The sequence below is a fragment of the Diabrotica virgifera genome, chromosome 3 (assembly GCF_917563875.1).
Source record: "Diabrotica virgifera virgifera chromosome 3, PGI_DIABVI_V3a".
NCBI lineage: Eukaryota > Metazoa > Arthropoda > Insecta > Coleoptera > Chrysomelidae > Diabrotica > Diabrotica virgifera.
The window spans coordinates 185,228,735-185,250,603 of NC_065445.1; the positions used below are offsets into that span (position 1 = coordinate 185,228,735).

Sequence of the window (21,869 nt, forward strand, 5' to 3'; positions counted from 1 at the left end):
TGAAAATAAATCAAATAATAATATTTGAGTTATCCTCCCTCTCCAAAAGGTCCGAAACATTGTTTAAATAATCAAAATGGCAAAAAATGAAGGAAAAATTCGATTTTATTCTTCGTTTTTTGATTATAACTTTAAAAGTATTCATTACGGAGAAAAGTTGTACTAACATAAAAGTTGCGTAATTAAATTTCCTACAATATAGAATTGGTTAAAAATTTAAAAAATAGTCACCCTAGTTGCCAAATAGCAATAATTGCGAAAAAAAAACATACAAAATCAAGTATTGGCATTTTACTTTTTTCAACCATTTATGCTACACTTAGGACCTTCATATTTCATCCAGAAAAACTTTATGATACAGTAAAACAATACTGTAAATTTAATTAAGATCGGTTCAATAAATTTTGCAAAATAACTTCGCAATCCAGCTTTCACAAAAAATTCATTTTTTCAAAATGTTACAGGACCGAAAATAAAGCAGATAGCAAGTTGAAATTTTTTTGCTTATAAAAGTATACTGTGCCTTTCATTTGCAATTTGCAAAATTAAAATCGATTAATTACCACGGCGTCAGAAAATTTTTTAAATAAACATTAATTTTTGGTGCTACGCGCAGGACAGCGGTGTTCGATTCATACAAGTTGATTTCCACCAAAATTTCTCCAATCTTTATCTATTATATTATTTTCTTACTCTATATTTTGTTGTATTTTAATATTTTAATTCCACAAAAATCAAACTAATTTTATTATTGTTTGTGAAATATTGTTTAAACAATTGCATATATTTAAAAATAATAAACTTTTATTCTCTAAGTTAAAATATATGAACAAAGAAAGTTTTTGCTAATAAAAGTGTTATTTCAAAGGATAAAGTCTGTGTTTTTATTTTGCAATAAACAAATTTATTTATTTACATTGAAATGTAATAAAAATTAAAATGTATCAATCATTAACAAAGGTCATTGGAATGACCAATTAGAGCAGGGGCGTCATTTGGGCGTCCAGGGGGGGGGGGCATTTGCCCCCCCCTGGCCCTAAAAAATGACTGAAATTTACAAAAAATACATCAATATTCATCATAACATCATATATAATGTATTGTATATATAGTGCTTGCCCCCCCCAAACAAAATTTCAAATGACGCTCCTGAATTAGAGCAAACTATCCGCTGTCCTGCGCGTAGCACCCATAATTAATGTTTATTTAAAAAAATTACTGACGCCGTGGTGTTAATCGATTTTAATTCTGCAAAATTGCAAATGAAAGGTACAGTACATTTCTATAAGCAAAAAAAATTCAACTTGCTATCTGCTTTATTTTCAGTCCTCTAACATTTTGAAAAAATGAATTTTTTTTGCGAAAGCTAGATTGCGAAATTTATTTTGCAAAATCTATTAAACCGATCTTAATTAAATTTACCGTATTATTTTACTATATCATAAAGTTTTTCTGGGTGAAATATGAAGGTCCTATGTGTAGCATAAATGGTTTAAAAACGTAAAATGCGAATACTTGTTTTTGTATGGTTTTTTCGCAATCATTGCTATTTTGTAACAAGGGTGACTATTTTTAAAATTTTTAACCAATTCTATATTGTAGGAAATTTATATACGCAACTTTTATGTCAGTACAACTTTTCTCGGAAATGAATATTTTTAAAGTTATAATCAAAAACCAAGAAAAAAATCGAATTTTTCCTTAATTTTTTGACATTTTGATTATTTAAACAATGTTCCGGACCTTTTTGAGAGGAAGGATAACTCAAATATTATTATTGGATTTATTTTCAAGCAATTTCTGCAAAAAAATTTGGGTCACCTGTCAACGTCCAAATGTACTAATATTTTTACAGATGCGCCCTGGTCTACTATAGAACAAAAGTTACTTAAAATTAGTCAGTTTACCCATTTCTGGACTTATTTTGGATATATATTTTTTCACCCCCAAGAGGGGGTGAAAGTCACCCCCAGGGAAAAAGCACACATCGTCACAATATCACTTTTTTTCTTTGACATGTAAGCTATACGTATGCCAAATTTCATGTCAATCCAAGGTGTTCTTTAAAATTTAGAGCAAAAATCGTGAAAGAATGTACTATTGTTGTCAGTACATATTTTTTATCTGTATTAAACTGTGCCTGTTATACTGTGCACCTGGGTGCTCGTCATAGTCGTCATGGGCGACTGCCCACTATGTTATTGTACATAAATTATACATATTGCTTGTTGTTTGTAATGAGAAAGATTACAGTAAATATATTGGATGCTAAAAAATATACTTAAACTGAAAGAATGCTAAGTGATGTTAATGTATTTATATTTTTACATATTTATAAAACTGTTATTTAATGTTACAGGAAGTGTTCATTCTTGGAAGACAATGACCCACCTGAGCGATTAAGAGCCTTTTTTGCAACTATTCTAATCTTCGTGCTAGATCCATGGCCAACCACCTTTACTTATTCAAAATAACAACAAACCGCGCTTCTACGATTAAGATAAATGTCTGCATGAGTCATCTTAAAACAATATATCAATTGGCAATCCTTTTTCCCATTCGTTTTACTGGTTAGGTAACGTTTTCTTGAGCTAGCTAATAATTAAGGAAGCGATTCTTTTTATTCGCTACTACTTGTCAGGCGAATGACTGTTGCGTCATTTGTCTGCTGCATGCTGCATAAAGATATAAAATTACTTTTGTAAAAGATACATTATTATGCCATTTAAAGTGCATTTTTCTGTTGTTACAGTAACGTACTTTGTCATATTTTGTTCTCGTTAAGGAACATGTCCACATTGAACCTGTTTAATTGAAAATAGCAATGACTTTCATATTAGGAATATTTATTTTATTGTACAGGTGTGTTATTAAAAAGATAATGTACTTTATAGCGTAAAAACTGTCTTTTTATATCGACGAACAAGTGTTAGTTTGTACAGTTTTGTTGATTTGTTTCATTCTTTCTCCCCTTCCTTTTACCATATGGGGGTGTCGAATTTGGGCTAGCTATTTTAATTTCCATTCACCCATTTTTTAATTTTTTTCTATTCTTTCCATTATTTTCAATTCATCTGTGGATTTTGTGCGCCCCTACTACCTGCTGTACCTATCCATTTTTTTCATCTGATGAGGATGCAACCCAACAGAATTACAAGAAAAGTCCATAAAGCAAATAACATCGTAAAGAAAAAGTGGCAGAGGATGTCTACAGCGTGTCTACTTAAGTTTGGAAACATATGGGAAACTTTTTTGTTATTCATTTTACGAAAAAAGTTATTCTTTATAAAAAGTTCTGCATGCTCTAAAACCTAAGATTCAATCATCAGATATTAAATTTTGTCAATATTATACGAGGTATGTCAAAAAATATGAACTTCGTTCAAGAGTAAAGTACCTTTATTCCTCTCAATATCGAAAATTCTTATTATGAAAAGTTGTTTGAAAATAAAAACTAAGATCAAATATGCAATAACATGCTTCTAATTGAAACAAAAATATTTTTCAAATTTTTCTCAATTTATTGATACTTAACTTCGTTTTTATTTATTACACATACGATAACTCTTTTATTATTACTTTTACGAAAAAAAGGTATTCTTTATAAAAAGCTCTGAATGTCCTAAGACCGAAGATCCAACCATCAGATATCACATTTTATTAATTTTATACGAGGTATGTCAAAAAATATGTATTTCACTCAAGAGTAAAGTACCTTTATTTTTCACAATATTGAAAATGGATATTAAAAAAAGTTGTTTATAATTAAAACTATGTTTCAATATGCAACTACATCCCTCTAATTGAAATATTGTGAAATATAAAGGTACTATAATCTTAGCGAATTTCATATTTTTTGACACACCTCGTATAAAATTAATAAAAGTTGATATATCAGGATTGTATCTTAGATTTTAGACCATGCAGAGCTTTTTATGAAGAATAACTTTTTGTCGTAAAATGAATAATAAAAGAGTTATCATATTTGTAATAATTAAAAAGGATGTTGGGTATCCATAAATTTGAGAAAAAAAAATTTTTTCTATTAAAAGCATGTAATTGCATATTTGATCTTAGTTTTTAATTCCAAACAACTTTTTATCATAAGAATTTTCGATATTGAGAGAAATAAAGGTACTTTACCTTTGAAAGAAATTTATATTTTTCGACATACCTCGTATATTATTAAGAAAATTGGTATCTGATGATTGAATCTTAGGTTTTGGGACATGCAGAACTTTTTATTAAGAATAACTTTTTTTCGTAAAATTAATAATAAAAAAGTTTCCCATCTGCTTCCAACTTAAGTAGACACGCTGTATATGTATATAAAAAAAGTGGCTCTTTGCTATTTTATTTATTATTGGCTATTGGTTGGCCATTCTTCTAACAGTCTCGTTACTTAATCTGTCCCATTTTGTCTTTCCAACTATCCTTCTTAAATGTCTCATCTCTATTGCCTTTCTTTTATGTTTTTCCAGTTTTCATTTGCATAGATCACAGTCACAGTCCGTATCTTGTTTGATTTCTGTTATCTATTTGTTATTTCCCAGTCTATTTTTCCGTTGTTACTAATTATAACTCCCAGGTATTTGTAAATAATTGTAACTCTTTCCAATTCTTTTTACATTTTATCTTTATTCCATTATCTTCTTTGCCGCTCATGATCATTATATTTGTTTTTTTTCTCGTTTATTTCCATTATTAGTTCTTCCATTTGTTCTACCCATAGATCTTATATAATCTTATTATCCATTACTTTCTGCATTTAATTCTCGGAAACTGATATTAGTACTACATCGTCTGAATACATTAAGGACTCTATTATTGTTACCGGTTGTAATCTAAGGTATCCTATTATTGTCTGTAGTTGGTTGGTTCTTACTCTAGCGTTTCTTGTCAATTCGATCATTACTAGATATTATGAATAGCAAATGATTATCTCCTTTTTTATACCTCTCTTCCAATTCAATTCTTCCGATTTCTCCCCTGATATTTGTACTCTTCCTTTTACCTCTTTGTAAGTACTTTCTATAATTTTTATCAATGTAGTTGGTACACTTATTTCCCTCAAGTATTCCCCCATAATTTGCCTTTCTGTAGTGTCAAATGCTTCTCTTAGGTCCAGGAATGCTTATAGTAGATTTACCCCGTGTCTATGCTTCTGTCTATGATGAGGTTTTGTTGATTTAAACTCCTTATTCTAATGAATCACTTAAGGCTCATTCGCCGATTCACCAATTTTGCTCATTTATTTTACAATATATTTTCCTATACCTATCTACTTAACATTTTCTATCCTACTTATTCTACATACTTTATAAGGAATGACCACTGGTCAGTGGGAATATTTGGTACACATATCCGTAATATAATAATGAATGGCGGCACAGAGCTTAATTTCAGAAATATGTTAGTATGCGGAAATTACTCTATAACTAAATACAATATTAAAAAAAACGAGCCTGTACCGCCATTAAGAAGAACAAAAAATACATTTTCTTCAAATATACTTTTTTATCCCATGCCTAGATTTTGTGTTATATTGGAACAACAAAAAATTTTTATCTCTAACAAGAAATCGAACATATTGTAACTAAATAACTGATTAGTCAGCATAGAGAAAATTTCTCTAGGTTGACTAATCAGTGACAGTGACTATTTAATAGTCACTGCCATTTTGACAAAATTGCGTCAGATTTCTAAGTGTAATAGGTAATAGCACGATTCTCTTATCTATTATGTTATCTGTGTTGATATCTGTTCAGTGCAGTAGTATATTATTTTAAGAATTCGTTAGTTTGATCCTTAGGGAAGTAGTGTTTATTTTATAATTAATTTGTTGGACTATTTAAAACATAGATTATTGTTAATCCTGAGTTTTACTTATATGTAGGTAAGTATATTTACGTAAAAATATTTTAAATTCTAATGCGAGTATATAAAGTTTTAGGAGGATTTTTTGTTCTAAAAATATTATCAACAGTTTAAAAAAATGGGGAAAGTTAATTTAAAGTTCTATTTAAAAAAAGGGTTGAAACTAGTTAGAGTGCTTTCGCTTCACAACGAAATGACTATTTATTATTGTTTTATTATTATTTCGTGTAAATACCTATGTAAACATAAAATGTTAACCCATTTTGGTTTATTTTTATAAATATTATTTATTTACTAATAATTTACTAATAATTTGAGTATTATGTCAAAATACTGATCTTAAATAATGTCAAATATTGCCACTCTTGCCAAAGTTTAGCAGAACGTTCGAAAAAGGGTATGATACTATCTCCCGAAGTTATATTGATGACGCGCTACACTGTATGCTCTTAAAGTTACATGAATAAGGGTTTAAGTTACGTATGTATCAAATATATTATTATCGCAAAAGGAACGGCAATATATTGTAGGAGATATATTTTGCAGGTATATGTATATTGTATGATACACAAGAATAAAAAACCGCTACGCAGCCGTAAAAATGAGTGGCGCATACAATATTCCAGCTGCAAAAGGGCTGATATGAATATTACGTGGCGCGAAAATGTATTTTCATTTTGATGAAAAATAAAATTCTAGTTTTATTTTAAAAGATTTTTCCATAATATTTGCTAAATTTGAAATAAAACACGCCACAAAACAGTAACTCTGATACAGTTTACATTTTGAGGCTTTTTTGTGCGCGTTTTACTTTAAGTTTAGCAAATATTATGGAAAAAATCTTTCAAAATAAAACTAGATTTTATTTTTCATCAAAATCAAAATACATTTTCGCGCCACGTAATATTCATATCGGCTCTTTTGTAGCTGGAATATTGTATGCGCCACTCATTTTTACGGAATTAGCGGTTTTTTATTCTTGTATCAGGAGTTTTTCAAAGTTTTTTATAAATTTAATGTATGAAGTTGAATGTAACTTTTTTCGATTACAGGTTAAGCGTTATAAATGGTCGCCTTTGTAGCATTCTCTCCCAAATGATCTAGTAGTTACGCCACCAAACTTGTGATAAGACAATCCGAGTTCATATCCCAACCATCCTAATAATTATGGTCGGCAAATGTACTCGGATTTCCCTATCAAACTTAGCGTCGTAACCACTACAACTACATAAACCATTTCGGTGATAATGGTTAAATGGATTATACTTTTGGAGCTCGATAGCGTTTGAACGGCTTAACCGATTTTGATCATTAAACATGAGTTTGAAACGTATTGACAAGTAGTATCTGATGCATATAAGGTCAAGTATGATATATTTTTATTACTAAAAGGCAAGTGAGATAGTTGCGGAGTTTATAGCATTTACAGTCCTATATGATTATGTAATCTCCAAATGTGTCAAAAGTATTTTTATATCTGCGACTGTCAGGTGGACCAAGGTGAAATCATCAGAAGGAATATTCCATCTTAATGTCGCATTTAGCAAAGTTATCAATAACATTTCATACAAAGTTACCGTTTCACAACTTTTTATGTACACACTTAATTCTTGTCGTTTTATATAAATATTCAGTCTGTGTAATTTTTTTTCAATGTTGTGACTGCGATGACTAACTAAATAGACTACCTGATCACCTTCCTACAGTATTCGTTTAAATATATTGACATTAATCATTTAGCTTAGCAATAGGTACTTATATAATATCTGAACTTTTTTTTATTAATATCCGTAATATTGCGTCTGCTCCCAGACACTGGGGTAAATAACTATTCAATTTTTCTTACACTTAATAATTGCAGCACTTGTTGGGTTTTCTGTAGTATTTTGTCGTTATTTTCTAGTTCTCCCAGAAAACTCCATCTATGTAACATAACGTTAGACGTTAGAACTTCTAGAACACTCAGTAGATATCTAGTCACTCAGTTTTATTTCTTGTGGACCTAAGGGTCCACTATAACAAAGACAAATACAGCCCCCGGAGCGAAAAATTTGAACATATCAAGCTGTTTTGGATTTAAAAGATACATCTCCTTGAATGTTATTACATTTTTTAAAGCAAAATAGGGAACTTGCATAAAATTTTAAATTCGAAAAAAATGTTATAAATTACAATAGAACATAATTTAAAAAATGTATCAAAGATAAAAAAGTTGTTTTTGCGTTCCGTTTGGCCCCTAATAGTCGAGGAAATGAAGCTGAAAAAATGGCAAAACCTCGCAATTTTTTCGTCCAGCATCGATTTGTAGAAAAATTTGGGATTAGGCTCATTACACCCTCTAGTTCATTTTCTATATTGAGCCGTTGTACGCTTTTGTTTTTTTAAGGGTGAAAGCTACCCCTAATTGTTAAAAATTATAAAATAACATTTTAAACTTTAATATTGTCAACATTTGGTTCTTATTAGTTACATAATGATTGTTTTATGCTTCAAGAAATACTATCATAATATTTCAACCCTTAAAACCACCCTTGTTGGAGCTATATATAAAAAAATTTATTTATCCTAAAAGAATAATTTCGGCTTGCATCGATTTACAAAAAAATTTGGGATTATGATCATCTCACCCTGTACTTCATATTCTATCTAAATCATGCTTAAGGGCGTTGATTATTTTTAGGGGTGTAAACTACCCCTTATTGTCAAAAATTATATAAAATTATTTTAAACTTTAATATGGGTAAAATTTGGTTTTTATTGGTTAAATAATGATTGTTTTATACTTTAGGATATAATATCAGAATAGTTCAACCCTTAAAAAACACCCTTAATAACATTACAGTCTTAATAAGTAGATATTTTAATAGATCTATACAGAAAAAAAAGTAGAATTAAAGAATTACAAAAACATTTATTTACACAAAAATACGAATTTACGAATATGTACAAATACAAATACAAATACAAATAGTTTTTTACTCATCTTCCAGTATACGAACCGGTTCTGAGGTATTATACATACATTGAAAATTGTCCATAAGCGGACTATTCGAATTTGTCGAAAAAAAAATTGTTTTATAAACATAGCTCCTCTATTTTTGGTGATAAACAGTTTTTTCAAAAATGACGTTGTAGACTTTTTGAAGGGTTATAAGACTATGTTAACTAAATTCCGTAGGATCCCTTAGTTTTTAATTAGGGTTGGTTTAAAAGGCTCGAATAAGGGAGTGTTTGCTCGTAAATAGAGGTTTGAATAGCTATATCTCGCTAACTTTTCACTGAAATGAAAATCTATGTATAGAAAAATTTTAGTTATTAAAAAATCTACAATTTAGTAATCTATAATTTTTTTTTATCTCCAGTATTTTCGGAGATATTTTGAAGTAAAAGTTGAAAAATGGGAGATTGCAAAAAATTAATTTTTATTTAAACTCCAATTTTTCTAAAATAAGGCCTTTTAAATAAGTCAAACTTATTTAGTGTATTGACAATACAAATATAAAAGGAATTACATAAAGGTAAAGACCAATTTTTAATTAGGAGGGTAGTTAGGGGGTTGTTTTCACTGATTTTTTCATAGAGAAGGGCAGGTACCGACCTTTTTTTTATCATAAGTCGCTTAATTTTCAGGCTAGAAGCTTTTTATTATTGTTTTTTGAAAGGTCTAACTATATACTTGAAAAAAGATTAGTTAAGCTTTCCTCGAAAAATGCAAAGTTTTTCCGTTATTTGGCTTTGAATATTTCAAATTATGCATTTGACGAAAAAAGCTAACATTTAACATGCCGTATCTCGGTTTGTATTGGTCTTAAAGAGAGAAAGAATTTGGTTTATGTTACTAAAAGATACAATTTTGGTAGCTACATTTTTTTGATTAAATGCATATTTTTTGAGGTATTCTCAAAAAACCCTCTAAAAAAGTCGATTTTTTCGTTGAAAAACTGTTACTTTCAAGCGCGAATAACTCGAAAAATATTAGTTTTACGAAGAAAATGTAAAAAACATATTTTTCTTAGAATTACTTTTTACATTGATATGCATGGTTAAAATGTAATAAAAAATTCCCGCCCCCGAGATGGGGTGGCAACCACCCCCAAGGTTTTAGCGTACAGCGGCATGATATAGAAAATGATCCTTGGACTATTCCCTACCTTCAGTGAAAATTTCAAGTAAATCCATGCTGGACGAAAAAATTGCGAGCCAAAATGCTTCTTTCCTCGACTATAAAGACGATTTTAAATTCAAATTATAGCAGCTAACCCAAAATGCGTCGTGATAGGTTATATGTTTAATATGTTTAAAACCTTATATGGTTATATGTTTACATTCTGCACCAACAAAGTAAACAAAATTGTATATAATTTTAAATTAGACATTATAAACGTCAGTAGAAAATACAGTTATATGACGTCACAAGTATTTTTGATCGTTTGAACTATTTTAAATACATAGAAAACTTGTACTTTTACAAAATGGTACTAAATCTTTCTTTTATTTTCCACAGTAAACCTTCTTTCCTTTCCTTCAAAACCTGTATCAAACCCCAATCTCAACAAACTGGTATATATTATTACAATGACATACAATAAAAGTAATTAGAATATAAATATTTTTCCCTTATTCCACGACGATGAGCTGGCCAAATACCCAGGTAGTGGAGGCCAATAAACTAAAGAAGAAGAAAAAGAATATACCTAAATATAACCATAAACATAAACAAATAAAGTATAACTAGGTGACGTCACGGGTCGTTTGAACTATTTTAAACCAAAGAAGATTTTAAATTTGTACTTCTAAGTTATTATGAGTTTTTGAAGCGTGAAATTTTGGAAATGTCATTTTTAAACAAAACTGAACATTATAATGTAATAAAAAAAAAATGTGCAAGTTCCCTATAGCGCTCAAAAAATAAAGTCGAAAGTTATACGAACGCATGTTTTTATACTTATGCTTTATCAAAATCAAAAGCCGTGGGGCTTATCATCGCGGGGGCAGATTTGATCATATTATCCCTCTATAGCCTTTAGGTGAGAGTATGCCTTTCTTTTGAGAAGCCAATTCTTACACCACAAACCAGAGACATGTTACGAGGATAGACTTGGCTAGGGATATGCTACTCAATGCATCGGGGTGTAACGTCGACATAGGATTGTGTGGTCTAGCCATCTTTGTCAGTCACACGCGCGGGCTCGCTTGGTTAAAAGAGATATATAGACCATCGATCGACTGTTTCCATGCTGTTTCCGCGTTACGCTTTTATGGTGAGTATGCAGAGTCTACGCTTAATATGTCAATGTCACAAACTCCTTGATTTTCTTCTGATTTTGCGCAAAACTAGCGAGGGTATAGCAAGCACGTCCTCGTTTTCTGTCACGAATGACATGTTTATAGTCTGAGCTTCGACAGGGAACTGTTAATCGAGGCAAATTTTGGAGTCATGTGGACACTCAATGGACGTTCGATAAACTGCACCAACGAACTGCACAGTCACATCGCTACGATAAATCGTTGTGTATAAGTACCGAGCTTAAGAAATTAAAATCAAACGATATCCTATGAAACAACTTTGTAACACTGCGCCTTAATAATTGTTTAAAATCCGTTTATTTAACCTACTATTCTAGTGAATACTTTTGCATCTGAATTATTTGAATTATTTCTATGATTTTTTACCGGATGTTTTTCTAAAAGAAAATTGTAAGCCAAAGATGGAAAAGTTCGCAGACTGGTTTCATCAATGTTAGTAGTCTACATAGTACGCAGTTCATATCAGAATTAGTTGTCGTTTTTTATATATCTATTAAATGGCTGTTACACTAATTTCTCGACACATGTCTAGTCTTTAATTAAAAAAATACCCGTTTGAGTTTGTGCTAGACTAGCTGCATTGCCACTTTTTAAATATTATTAACGAACCATTTAAAAGCAATAAAGTTGAAAAAAAATTAATTGTCGAAGAGACAGTGAAGCATGCAACAAAATTTTCAATATTTAGGACCACTAATTTATCTAGTTGTATACTAGGTTCACAATTATACTGTCTAGACTTTTGCATAATTGTGGTATAAGCAGTAATATAAATAGTTCAGCTCTAAAGGCCGTTAAGGCCCAGCGCTTAATTGACAATTCCTCTATAGACTCTCCTATTAAGTGCTTTAATTTCCCAGTCTCTTATCTTAAGTTCTTTTAGATCTTCTTCTACAGCATCTATCCATTTTCTTCTAGGCTTCCTCTTTCGTCTTTTTCTCATTTGGTCTCTTCTCAGCATTTGTTTGGTTGCTCTTAGTTCAGGAAGTCATTTTACATGCCCCAGCCATCTTATTCTTTAGGCTTTAATTTGAGCTACTATCGATGGACTATCATAAAGTTCTATTAACTCTTTATTAGCTCTTCTAACTCATTTGTCTCCTATTTTCTTTCCTCAGTATATTGTGCGTAATATTTTTTGTTCCCATACTTCTAGTTTAGTATTTCTGCTTTGTTTAGCGTCCACAGTTCGCATCGATCTTATGCGACTGGTCTTATGCCAGTTCTGTAAAGCCTTTATTTTGCTTTTCTTGATGATATCTTCGATTTTTAACATTATCATCATTGCTACCGCTCTTCTTTTACCTTTATTAGTTCTGTCAATGATTTCTGTGCTTTCTACATTGTTTATGTTCACACCTACATCAATGAAATTTTCTTTGTTCTCAAGGTTCTCTATTAATATCAAGGTCCTCTACTGCTTCTTTGGCATTTCTCATCACCATGTACTTAGTTTTTTCTTCGTTTACTGAAAAATCGCTAGAGTATAATAGACCAGTATTTCTATGTATGATTGACTTGAATAAAGCATTTGACAGAGTAAGACTCTAAGATGTAATCCATCTTCGGTATAATAGAGAACTCCCCCTAGATATCATAAAAAATATTGAAAACATCTATCAAACAACAAAATGGAAGTCAGAATAGATGAACTTGCAGAACCTATAGACATACGTGGACAGTGGGATAAGGCAGGGAGACTTATTGAGTCCTAAGTTCTTCAATTTAATCATGGATGAAATCATCAAAAACGTCAACAAAGAACGAAGATACAGAATGGGAAACAAAGATGTAAAAATACTCTGTTAAGAAGACGACGCAATATTGATAGCCCAAGATGAAGATAGTCTGCAAAGACTAGCCCAGAGATTTAACATAAGAGCGAAAGAATTCAATATGACAATTTCATCTCAGAAAAATAAAACAGTATAATCAGTAATCAGTAAAGAACCAATCAGATGTAAAATAGAAATTGATGGTATCAGTACTGACCAGGTAATGAAAATAAAATACCTTTGAATTAAATTGTAAAGCTACGGACACCTGGACAAAGAAGTAAGAAATCAAGTACACAAAGCAAATAGATCTGAAGGATGCCTAATAACACGATATGGCAAAACCGATATATTAACACTGAGAAGAAGTCAAGAATTTATAAAGCTAGTGTAAGACCAATAATGACATATGCATCAGAAACAACACCCGATACAGCTACAACACAAAGCCTATTGGAAACGGCATAGAGGAGAGTACTGAGAAGAATCGATCGAAAAAGGGGTGAAGAAATTAGAAGGCAATGTAACGTACAGTGTATAAACAAATGGACAATAAAAAGAAAAAAAAAAGAATAGAATAACGACATAACCAGAATGGGGGAGACAAGTGTGGTCAAAATAGTAAGAGATAAATCACCAATCGATAGAAGAAGTATCGGTCGACCGCGCAAAAGATGGAGTGACAACCTTCCATAGAGGTACATAATATCTATCCGCCAATGAACAAGCAGAGTTTTGGCACAGGTGCCGACTATGAAGATATTATATATAAGATAACAAATTTTAAACTTTTATTTGAGAATAAATACAATTTAAATTTGTTCCTGATGATAATACTTACGTAGAACTGAAGGTAGACACAGTATATGTTGAAGGAAAATTATCTTTTCCCTTCTCCATCTTGAGGTCTAGAAAAAAAAACAATTGTTAACAAAAAATCTTTTCTAGATACATATTACATATATTTAAAGATTTATACTGATGTTGCATTAAAAAGAAAATATTTTAAAAATCAGCTTAATATATTAATCCGTCCATCCGACTTTTAAGACGCCGCACGTTGCACTATATGACTGACGATTGGTGAGTCTCTGTCGCACTATATGATTGGTGTATTTAATTAGCAAATTGGCAATACATAATTGAATTCATAAATAAATTATTAAATAAACTGCGTTAACAATAAATTATAACATTTTAATAAATGTCAAGTATTTGTTTAGAATTTTTCGAATAAATAGGCATACTATGTATAAGTGCGACAGAGACCCACCATATAGTGCAACTTGCAGCGGTGCGGCAGCTTAAAAGTCGAGTGGACGCGCATAATTAATAATTAAAAGACAAGGGTGTAAAATCAAATAATCACCGATTACTCATAGACCAGGGCGCATCTGTAAAAATATTAGTACATTTGGACGTTGAGAGGTGACTCAAATTTTTTTGCAGAAATTGCTTGAAAATAACTTAAATAATAATATTTGAGTTATCCTCCCTCTCAAAAAGGTCCGGAACATTGTTTAAATAATCAAAATGTCAAAAAATTAAGGAAAATTTCGATTTTTTTCTTGGTTTTTTGATTATAACTTTAAAAGTATTCATTTCCGAGAAAACTTGTACTGACGTTAAAGTTGCGTAATTAAATTTCCAACAATACAGAATTGGTTAAAACTTTAAAAAATAGTCATCCTTGTTGCAAAATAGCAATTATTGCGAAAAAGCCATACAAAAGCAAGTATTTGCATTTTACATTTTTCAACCATTTATACTACATTTAGGACCTTCATATTTCATTCACAGAAACTTTATGATACAGTAAAACAATACTGTAAATTTAATTAAGATTGGTTAAATAGATTTTGCAAAATAAATTTTGCAATCCAGCTTTCGCAAAAAAAATTCATTTTTTCAAAATGTTACAGGACTGAAAATAAAGCAGTTAGCAAGTTGAATTTTTTTTTGCTTATAGAAGTGTACTGTACCTTTCATTTGCAATTTTCAAAACAAAAATCGATTAACTACCACGGCGCCAGGATTTTTTTTTAAATAAACTTTAATTATTGGTGCTACGCGCAGGACAGCGGATAGTTTGCTCTGATTGGGCATTCCAATGACCTTTGATAATGATTGATACATTTTAATTTTTATTATATTTCGATATAAATAAATAAATTTGTTTATTGCAAAATAAAAACACATACTCTATCCTTTGAAATAACACTTTTTTTAGCAAAAACTTTCTTTGTTGATATATTTTAACTTAGAGAATAAAAGTTTATTATTTTTAAACATATGCAAGTGTTTAAACAATATCTCACAAGCAATAATAAAATTAGTTTGATTTTTGTGGAATTAAAATATTAAAATACAACAAAATATAGAGTAAGAAAATAATATATTAAATAAAGATTGGAAGAAATTTTGGTGGAAATCAACTTGTGTGAATTCTACACCGCTGTCCTGCGCGTAGCAGCAAAAATTAATGTTTATTTAAAAAATTTCCTGACGCCGTGGTAATTAATCGATTTTAATTTTGAAAATTGCAAAGGAAAAGTACAGTACAGTTCTATAATTAAAAAAAAATTCAACTTGCTATCTGCTTTATTTTCAGTCCTGCAACATTTTTAAAAAATGAATTTTTTTTGCGATAGCTGGATTGCAAAATTTATTTTACAAAATCTATTAAACCGATCTTAATGAAATTTACAGTGCTGTTTTACTATATCATAAAGTTTTTCTGGGTAAAATATGAAGATCCTAAGTGTCGCAAAAATGGTTGAAAAACGTAAAATGCGAATACTTGTTTTTGTATGTTTTTTTTTCGCAATTATTGCTATTATGCAACAAGGGTGACTATTTTTTAAATTTTTAACCAATTTTATATTCTAGGAAATTTAATTACGCAACTTTTATGTCAGTACAACTTTTCTCAGAAATGAATAGTTTTAAAGTTATAATCAAAAAACCAATAAAAAAATAGAATTGTTCCTTTCATATTTTGACATTTTGATTATTTAAACAATGTTCCGGACCATTTTGAGTGGGAGGATAACTTAAATATTATTATTTGAGCTATTTTCAAGCAATTTCTGCAAAAAAATTTGAGTCACCTCTCAACGTCCATCTCAAAACAGATCCGCCCTGGACTATCAACAGAATCTTGAAATTGAATGTTTAAACTTCAATTTAAGCACTTCAACCTCAAAAATAATAATTTACATAGGTACGAGTTTTCAAAGCCCAAAAATGCGTATTTTCACATTTTTTACATTTAAAGTCGCTTAAACTCAAAAACTTTCATATACAGTATGTCCCTGTAAGTTGTATCCATATGGAAAACTTTCTTATTATTAATTTTACGAAAAAAGTTATTCTTCATAAAAAGCTCTGCATGGTCCAAAACCTAAGATTCAACCATCTGATATCAAAATTTTTGAATATTATACGAGGTATGTCAAAAAGTTTGAATTTCACTTAAGAATAAAGTAGCTTTATTTTTCACAATATTGAAAATTGCTATTATGAAAAGTTGTTTGGAATTAAAAACTATATTCTAGTATGCAATTACATCTTTCTAATTGAATTTTTTTTTAATTATGGATAACTAACCTTATTTTCAGTTATTTCATTTCAGATAACTCTTTTATTATTAATTTTACGAAAAAAAGTGATTCTTAATAAAAAGTTCTGCATGGTCTACAACCTAAAATACAACCATCTTATGCAAAATTGTATCAATTTTATACGAGGTATGTCAAAAAATATGAATTTGGCTCTAGAGTAAAATACGTTTATTTTTCACAATATCGAAAATTGTTATTATGAAAAGTTATTTAGAATTAAAAACTATGTTTTAGTATGTATTACATCCTTCTAATTGAAATATTCTGAACTATAAAGGTACTTTACTTTTGATCTAAATAATTTATCTTTTTTTGACATACCTCGTATACAATTGATAAAATTTGATATAAGATGGTTGTATTTTAGGTATTAGACCATCCAGAACTTTTTATTAAGAATCACTTGTTTTCGTAAAATTAATAAAAAAAGATTTATCAGAATTGAAATATCTAAAAATAATGTTAGTTATCCATAACTTTTCATTTTTTTTTCAATTAGAAGGATGTAATTGCATATTAGAATATAGTTTTTAATTCCAAACAACTTTTTATAATAGCAATTTTCAATATTGTGAAAAATAAAGCTACTTTAATCTTGAGTGAAATTCAAACTTTTTGACATACCTCGTATAACATTCATAAAATTTGATATCTGATGGTTGAATCTTGGATTTTGGACCACGCAGAACTTTTTATAAAGAATAATTTTTTTCGTAAAATTAATAATAAAAAAGTTTTCCATATGGATACAACTTACAGGGACATACGGTATATATAAAGGGTTGTCTACAGCTAATGCCGTTTCCCTTCTGTCAGCCAGGAATTCCATTTTTTTCGATCTTCCCAGTCTCCGTCTTCCAATCCTTTCTTAGACATGGCTTCGTCGACTTCGTTTTTCCAAGATCTTCTCGGTCGTCCTCTTCTTCTTGTTCCTCATGGGCTCCATTCTGCAACCTTGTTTATCCAAGTGTTTTCTGCTCTGCGTACCTGGCCGCACCATTTTAGCCTTCTCTCGTCTATATATTGCAGAGCATCTTTTTCCACTTGCATTCTTCTCCGTATCTCCTCATTTGTTATTCTGTCTCTTCTGGTGAGACCACAGCATCTTCTCCAGTATTCCATTTCGGTTGCCAGAATGCTCTTTTGAGTTTTTTTGTTGATGATCCAAATTTCTGCGACATATGTCATAATGCTTCTTACTATTGTCTGGTATATATATATTTTTTGTTTTTCCCTTGATGTTCTTATTCCAGATTACATTATGGAGTTGTCTGATGCAAGATCTTGTTTGTCCCAATCTATTTTTTATTTCTGCTTCTGTTCTGTTTGTCGACATTATAAAGCCCAAATATTTAAAAACTTTCAACTTTTGAGAAAAACGACAAGAGACCATATTTGCTTAAAATTACCCAAGAAACCGAAAACAATATTTTCCGGAGCAAAAAGATGATCTTTTGAATTTGTTTAAAAAAAAAAAGAATGTGTGTGTGTCTGTGTACTTTCTACGCACTTAAGAAGTTATACTTCTATTATATAATTTCTTAAAAATAAATATACTTTAAACAGTTTGTTTTAAGCTTTTCTTGCACTGATATATTTATACATAACTAGAAAGATTTAGCAACTAAACGCCATACTGTCTCTGTGCGCATGCGCACAGTATTATGAAATTTTACTCTCAATCGCGCCTAAAGAAGTATAACTTCAAAAACTCTTTAAACAATTTTTGCCCAAAATTTCGCCTGTCGCCCTTCTGATTTGTTTAAAGGAGACATTTTTGAACAGGAATCCGCAAAGAAATCGAATCATATTTTTTTTCATACAGGAACGGCTTCACAACGTGGACTATAGCAAAAAGTTTTATCTTATTGTAATCTTTGATTTGTTTTTGTTTTTAAATAACAACAACAAATAAATTAATATTTATATTCAAATGTTTTGGCCTGGGCCAACAGGTTAGTGAATGTCTTTTATGACCTTGACTCGGCTGGATGAATTGCACATGTGACGGTGCTGAAGAACTGCTAACAATTACCGAATTCTTTCATGCCAAAATACAGCTAATGTACAAAAGACATCAGTGGTGGAACTTTAAGGGGATATTTGCAAAAATTTTAAATATATAAGCATATATTGAAGAGTGTTTTAAGTGATGAAAGAGTGCTACCATTTAAAGGGGTGCGTTTTTGAGAAAGGGTTGAATTAACCCCTTTGCACTAGGGTGCATAGGGTGAGTTCTATGCAATTTTCTTACCTACACATCTACAGAAAAATTATTCCAAATTAAATGTACTATCGAAATGTCACCTTCTAAAGTTAAAAATATTTTAAAAATAAAATTTTTAAAATAAAATTTTTATTTTTAATTCAGTTGCAATGCGAAGGCAAAACAATCTTACTTTTCAACTAGAATACGGAGCGCAGTCCAGTCCCTTGAATCGCTATTTTCATCTTTTAAAAATATTTTTGTTACAAAAATATATTCAAAAAATGAAACAAAAAAAAAATGAGAAAGAAAGCGATTTGGTTTTTGCTCCATAACTTTTTTCCACTGAGATATTAGTATAGGCATTACTTCAGTGAAAAAAAAATTATATACTTCCTCTTTAAAATGACGTTTAGTAGAAGTATGTACAATTTATAGTTTTCTAAATATGATTTTTCAAATTTTGCCACTCAGCATTTTCGGGTCACTTTTTATTTCGCAAATATTGTTCTGTAACTTTCTTCTACTCAGGTTTAGGTATATGCAATGGTAAATTTAGTAGGAAGAGAAGTCGATTGCCTTTAATTTTTTTACTGTGTTTTGTTTAATTTTAATTTAATTGTAGGTATATTTTTCAAAATTGAATACTTTAAACGATTTTTGACATGTCTTATGATACATATTTTTAAATTTCTCATTATAACTTTTTTTCTTGTAGATTTAGGTATATAATATACAATATCCATTGCTGAATAGAAAAGAAAGTTTATTTTCTTTATTTAAAAATGGTATATTACAAACAAATCTAGAACTATTTTAAAAAAGATATGTTTTTTCAAAGTGTGACATATACGCATGTAATATGTCCCAAAGTTGGAACCAAATGAAAAACTTTTTTATTGTCAATTTTATGAAAAAAAAATATTCTTTTTAAAATACCATGCATAGTCTAAAACCTAAGATACAATCCTCAGATATCAAATTTTATCAATAATATACGAGGTATGTTAAAAAATATTAATTTCGCTTAAGAGTAAAGTACCTTTATATTTCACAATATCGAAAAGTGTTATCAAGGAAAGTTATTTGGAATTAAAAAATATGTTCCAACATGAAATTTTATTCTTCTCATTGAAAAAAAAAATTTAAAAATTGTTGTCAAATTACGGATATTCTTGGATATTCTACCGATATCTTGTCTAAAAATAGTCCTCGATTTTTTTACAATATAACAGTTTAAAGTAAAGAAAATAATCTTCCTTGTTTTATTATACAATATACACAGCTAAGTGTACAAGAATAGTATATTATGCAACGAGCATTTAATGATGGTCATTATGAAGCGAGTATGAGGATTAAGAAACGAGACGTATGCGACGAGTTTCGTTTAGAGTACGAGCTTCATAATGATAATTAAATGCAAGTTGTATACACTATTTTTTATATGATCATTCACGACAAAAAATATATTCAAATTTATTAATTTCGTAACACAAATAAATTCAGTAGTTTGTCAGTTTGACGGTGTGTTTACATATTGAGAACTGTCAATGCCTATGTATTTGACTCGCCATTGGTCACTGCGCGTGTACTATCTTTATCGCAAATGCCATATCGCGATTCTATTGGTTAAAAATCTGTATCTTAATGAAAATCTGTATCATAATGAAGTTCATTATGATACAGGTAGTGACATCATAATTGATATATTATAGTATGAGAATAGAAAATAGTATATTATCCAACGAGCATTAAATGATGGACACTATGAAGTGAGTATGAGGGATACGAAACGAGCCGCCTAGCGACGAGTTTCGTATAGAGTACGAGCTTCATAATGATAATTAAATGCAAGTTGTATACACGATTTTTTCTATGATCATTTACAACAAAAAATATATTCAAATTTTTTAATTTTGTAACGCAAACAAATTAAGAAGTTTGTTAGCCTTACAGTTTGTTTACATATTGAGAACTGTTACAGCGTATGTATTTGACTCGCCATTGGCCACTGCGCTGGCGCCACCTTAATCGCGAATGCCATATCGCGATTCTATTGATTAAAAATCTGTATCGTAATGAAAATCTGTATCATAATGAAGTTCATTATGATACAGGTAGTGAAATCATAATTGATATAGTATGTTATGAGAATAGAAAAAAAAGTTATAATGAGAAATTTAAAAATAGTCGTAAAACATATCAAAAATCGTTAAAAGTATAAAATTGTGAAATACTATAAAACATCTTGTTTAAAGATAGTCATGCAACCTTCTACAATAGACCAATGTAAAGAGGAAGTATAGAAGTTTTCGAAGTTTTCGAGTAGTGGCGAACTTTGAAAAATCATATTTCGGAAACTGTAAATCCTATAAATCCTAGATTTCTACCAAACGCCATTTTAAAGAGGAAGTAAAGAAGTTTTTTTTCTAAGAAGCAATGCCTATACCTATATCTCTGTGGAAAAAAGTTATGGGGCAAACAACAAAATTCCTTTGTTTCGTGTTTTTTCGCTTATTTTTTAATATATTTTTGTAAAACAAAAATATTTTTTACTTAAAAGGGTGATATTTTGATAGTAAAAATTTGGAACTATTTTTCTGTAGATATATGTACGAAAAGTACATAGAACTCACTCTGTTCACCCAAGTGCATTGGGGATCATTCACCCCTTTCTCAAAAACGCACCCCTTTAATTGTAGAATTCCGCTGGTTTTTCATATGTAGTGGTCCATTGGCCATATTATATGAAACAATAAAATCCCTTAACACTAGAAAGTCTGGCTTGGCATACCTGCATCAATCAACAAAAACTCAGTTTAAAGAAATTAAATCAACTCTAGTAGACGCTAGAATCTGATTTTAGTTTTTAGTTTCATTGTTTAACACATTCGCTGCCTATCAAAAACATTCGGAACACCATGCAGATTGCAGTTTTTGACATTTGCCACACATTACCTTGTTACAGCCGTGACATTGATTGGAAGTATGATTTCCTTTACAAAATATTTTCAACTGATTTTTTTTTTCGTTTTTGGATAGTAACAATGCTTGTTGTTGGTAGAACTTGTGTTGCTAGGA

The 21,869-nt window shown here is 30.0% G+C and overlaps 1 protein-coding gene across 2 annotated transcripts in view; it reads right to left on the reverse strand.

Moving 5' to 3' along the window:
* LOC114328095 (proton-coupled amino acid transporter-like protein pathetic) overlaps positions 1–21,869 on the reverse strand; it is a 148,735-nt gene that overhangs the window by 66,372 nt on the left and 60,494 nt on the right. For both annotated transcript variants that reach the window (XM_050645741.1, XM_028276859.2), the window contains one exon: positions 13,801–13,867. In XM_050645741.1, coding sequence (XP_050501698.1) covers positions 13,801–13,859 — 59 coding nt within the window. In that variant the 5' untranslated portion in view covers positions 13,860–13,867. The remainder of the gene's footprint in view (positions 1–13,800; positions 13,868–21,869) is intronic.